Genomic DNA, 3324 nt, shown 5'->3' with positions numbered 1-3324 from the left:
GGGTTGGGGGTGGTTTGAGAAGCGCTTTTGTGAGCGGGTGGTGTGTCAGAGTGGCCTCCGAGCACGTAGCGGTAGCGGCGCGCAGGGGTGTGCGTGTGTGTGTGTGTGTGTGTGTATATGTGTGTGTGTTCTTGTGTGTGGGGGGGGGGGGCGTTGGCGTCACATCCCCAGATTTTTTGCAGGAAGGCCCCTCAAATTTTTTGCGCTCCTTCCACCACCCAATGCCGGACATTCCCATATTAAACACACACGAAATCACACAACCTCACACACGATAACACACACACATCAAGGTGCGCAACCTGCGGCCCTGCATCAAGGCCGCGGTGGACTTTGTGTCGCCAGAGTCGATGGGACAGGTGCTGGCGCGCGCTAGGAAGCTGCGGCGACTTGGGCTGCGGCACAGAGCGCGGCGCGATGCAGAGGTGCGGCAGCAGCAGCAGGAGCAGGAGCAGCAGCAGCAGCAGCAAGGGGCAGGTGGCGCCAACGCGGAGCAGCAGCAAGGGGAGGCGGATGCCGTCATGCAGGAGGTGCCGGGCGCCGTCCAGCCGCAGCCTGAGGTGGGTCAGCGGCAATTGGCGTTGCAGCAGCAGCAGCAGCAGCAGCAGCAGCAGCAGCAGCAGCAGCAGCAGCAGCAGCAGGAGAAGAAGAAGGAGAAGGAACGGCGGCAGGAGGGGCAGCAGCAGCCAAATGCACCGCAGCCGCGCGGCCGAAAGCGGCGGCGGTTGCTTGAGGAAGGCCAGCGGAGCGACGGCGGCGCTCTCAGTGGCGATGACGGGCCGGACGGCAGGGGTGCGCACGAGGTGGAGCAGCCTCCCGCCCGCACGGCGGCGGCTGAGGGGCCCCACGCGACAGGGGAGGCGCGGCAGCAAGAGGAGGAGCATGGGGAGGGGCGACTGGGGGCAGAGGTGGAGGAGGGGCAAGAGCACCCTGCTGACCTGGCGCACTGCGAGAAGCTGCAGGCCGGCAAGGTGCTTGTATGGGGCGCCGTCCGTGCATGGCGCGCGCTGCAGCTGCTGCTCCGCGCCGACGAGGAGGAGGTGGCGGGCGGCGGCGGGGATGGGGGGGACGCGGAGGGGCTGCCGGCGGAGGAAGGCGAGCAGGCGGGACTGGAGGGAGCTGATGATGAGGAGGAGGAAGAGGAGGAGGGGCGAGAGGAGGCGGAGGAAGAGGACCAGAGGACGCCGCGCCCCAAGCGGCAGCGGCAGGAGATTTGACATGCAGGCAGGCGAGCGCGCGCCTGTCGGCTCCGCTTGGCCGATCGGCTTCCGCCCGAGTCGTGCGGACACAAGAGTGCGTGGCGACAAGGTGGTCGCCCCAGCTGTCCTGATTGGCCTGGCAACCAGGCGGTGGGCGCGGCATCACCCTGAATTTTACACCTCAAGCTGCATCCGAGGGCGGCACTGCCCAAGGGCACGTCTGCCCAAGCTCCAGGCAGCCGTGACGGTTTTGTGTGTTGGTTCGTGCTTTGTACAGCACACCAGCCCTGCTGCTGGATTTCATTGCCACTCCCCGACGCGCCTCGCCTCGTGCGCGGAGCTTCCTGCTGGCGGCATTGCATTCAGTTCTGGGGTGTTGCTGGACCCAATAAGTCGGCTCGTTGACGTCGGCAGATGGGGTGTGGTGGTTGATCTGACTCTGCGTTTTGCTTGCTCTGAGTTCACCATAGGCTGCGTCAAGATCTTGGCACAAAAATGGCTCCTGCGCCGGGGCCACCCGCCAACACCACTGCCATACCGCGCTACTAGGCACTGAAATGCAGGCCGTGATGGGTTACATCATGCGAGCTGACACGCGCTACTTGGGTCAGGGGGCAGTGGGCAGCGTCGTCGTCCTGGAGTGGTGGCCAGCGACACTGGGCCCCTGCTCACCCTGCAGCGGATGTTTCAGTGATGTGCGCGCACATGCGCCCTGCGGCTCGCCCCCTACAAGGCAGTGCAGGCGCCGGCGGCTGCAGCTGGCGCAGCTCCACGGGGTGGATTGGGTGTGAAGCAAGCGTTGTGGGCAATGAGGCGTGGTGAAAGAAACAAGTCAGGACTCCTATACTTCATGATGTTCAGCTGGCACAGAACGTTGCTCTCAACGATTTTACACACCAGGAGACGTTGCAGTTCGTCTGCTCATCTGCCGCTGCTGGCCGCCTGCCGCCGGCTCAGCAGAGAAACCACCAGGAAGCCTGCCGCAAGCCACGCCGCGCCGCCCCTACCGATGCCGCCGCCGCCGCCGCCGCTGCTGCGTTGGCCGCCGCTGTTTGACTGCGCGCCTCGTTCTGCAGGTCTGGCGGGGCGCTGCTTCACCTGCGGCGTCATTTGGGGGAGGGTGCCGGGCTGACAACAAGGGTAGGGACGGTTGTGATTAAGAAGATCCAATCATGAGTGAGCAGTGACGCCATGCGATTGCAAGCCCGCTGGATCTACACAGCCCCTGCGGCGGCGGGAAGGAGGCGTATCTGACTTGACAGCACCTGCCGGGCGGATCACCCCGGCCATGCGAGAGTCCGGTAGCACGCGCCCCTGCGCCAGCCCCGCGCCCAGGCCGCCGGGGACTGACCAGAGCTGCTGCCGCTGCTGCGCCCCCTGCAGCGCCTTGAGGCGCGCCTCCGCCGCCGCCGCCAGCTGCTCCCGCCGCCGCGCCTGCTCCTCTGCTGAGGGGGGGCCCTGGGGCCCGCCGCGGCCGCCGCCGGCGCGCCCGCCCTGCCTGCCGCCGCGCACCTGCGAGGCGCCCTGCCTGCCGCCAGCCGCACCCCGGCCCGCGCTCGCCCTGCGAGGGGCGGCGTCGCGCGTCACAGGCGAGGAGAAGCGGGGCAGTGAGCAGCGAGCAACGAGCTCAGCAGGGGGGCAGGGGGAGGGGGGGTAACGCCAGGGCAAAACAAAACACCCCCTGGTGCGGGGAAGCTTGCACGAATGCATGCTGCCATTCCTTGGCGTGTGCCAATTCAAATCAAACATGCACCTCTGCTCACGGCCGTGCTTTGGGCCCGCTTGCAAACACTTACACACACACACACACACACACACACACACACACACACACACACACACACTTTATCCAGGACACACACGCGTCCCCATGCACAGATCCCCACCTCAAGCTTATGGCGGCCGCCTCCGCCGCCGCCCTGGCTATCTCCTCCTCCATCGCCGCCTTGGCAGCCGCCGCCGCCTCGGCCTTCTTCTCCTGCGACAGCTCCTGGCGGCCCTTGTCCTTCGCCTTCTGGCGCGCCTTCTTCTCGGCCTGGGCGGTTCGGGGCCGTTGGGGAGAGGGACTGTCGGTGAGATCTAGCCATGTTGTGTGTGTGTGTGTGTGTGAGTGTGTGTGAGTGTG

At 66.3% G+C, this 3324-nt stretch overlaps 2 protein-coding genes across 2 annotated transcripts in view; one reads left to right on the top strand and one right to left on the bottom strand.

The window, feature by feature from the left end:
- Positions 1 to 350: 350 nt before the first annotated feature.
- MNEG_10009 (hypothetical protein) lies at positions 351 to 1217 on the top strand (the record flags this gene model as incomplete). Its single annotated transcript, XM_014041521.1, has 1 exon — positions 351 to 1217. One exon carries the CDS (start codon positions 351 to 353, stop codon positions 1215 to 1217), a length of 867 nt encoding a protein of 288 aa, XP_013896975.1.
- Positions 1218 to 2120: 903 nt separating this feature from the next.
- The window catches only part of MNEG_10008 (Ankyrin repeat and zinc finger domain-containing protein 1), a gene marked incomplete at both ends in the record, with an annotated part of 5637 nt that continues 4433 nt past the window's right edge, over positions 2121 to 3324 (bottom strand). The window contains 3 exons of the mRNA XM_014041520.1: positions 2121 to 2297; positions 2481 to 2760; positions 3086 to 3234. Coding sequence (XP_013896974.1) covers positions 2121 to 2297; positions 2481 to 2760; positions 3086 to 3234 — 606 coding nt within the window. The remainder of the gene's footprint in view (positions 2298 to 2480; positions 2761 to 3085; positions 3235 to 3324) is intronic.

Source organism: Monoraphidium neglectum, assembly GCF_000611645.1.
Source record: "Monoraphidium neglectum strain SAG 48.87 unplaced genomic scaffold scaffold02145, whole genome shotgun sequence".
NCBI lineage: Eukaryota > Viridiplantae > Chlorophyta > Chlorophyceae > Sphaeropleales > Selenastraceae > Monoraphidium > Monoraphidium neglectum.
The sequence above is the reverse complement of the archived record's forward strand: the minus strand, read 5'-3'. Positions and strand labels throughout refer to the sequence as shown.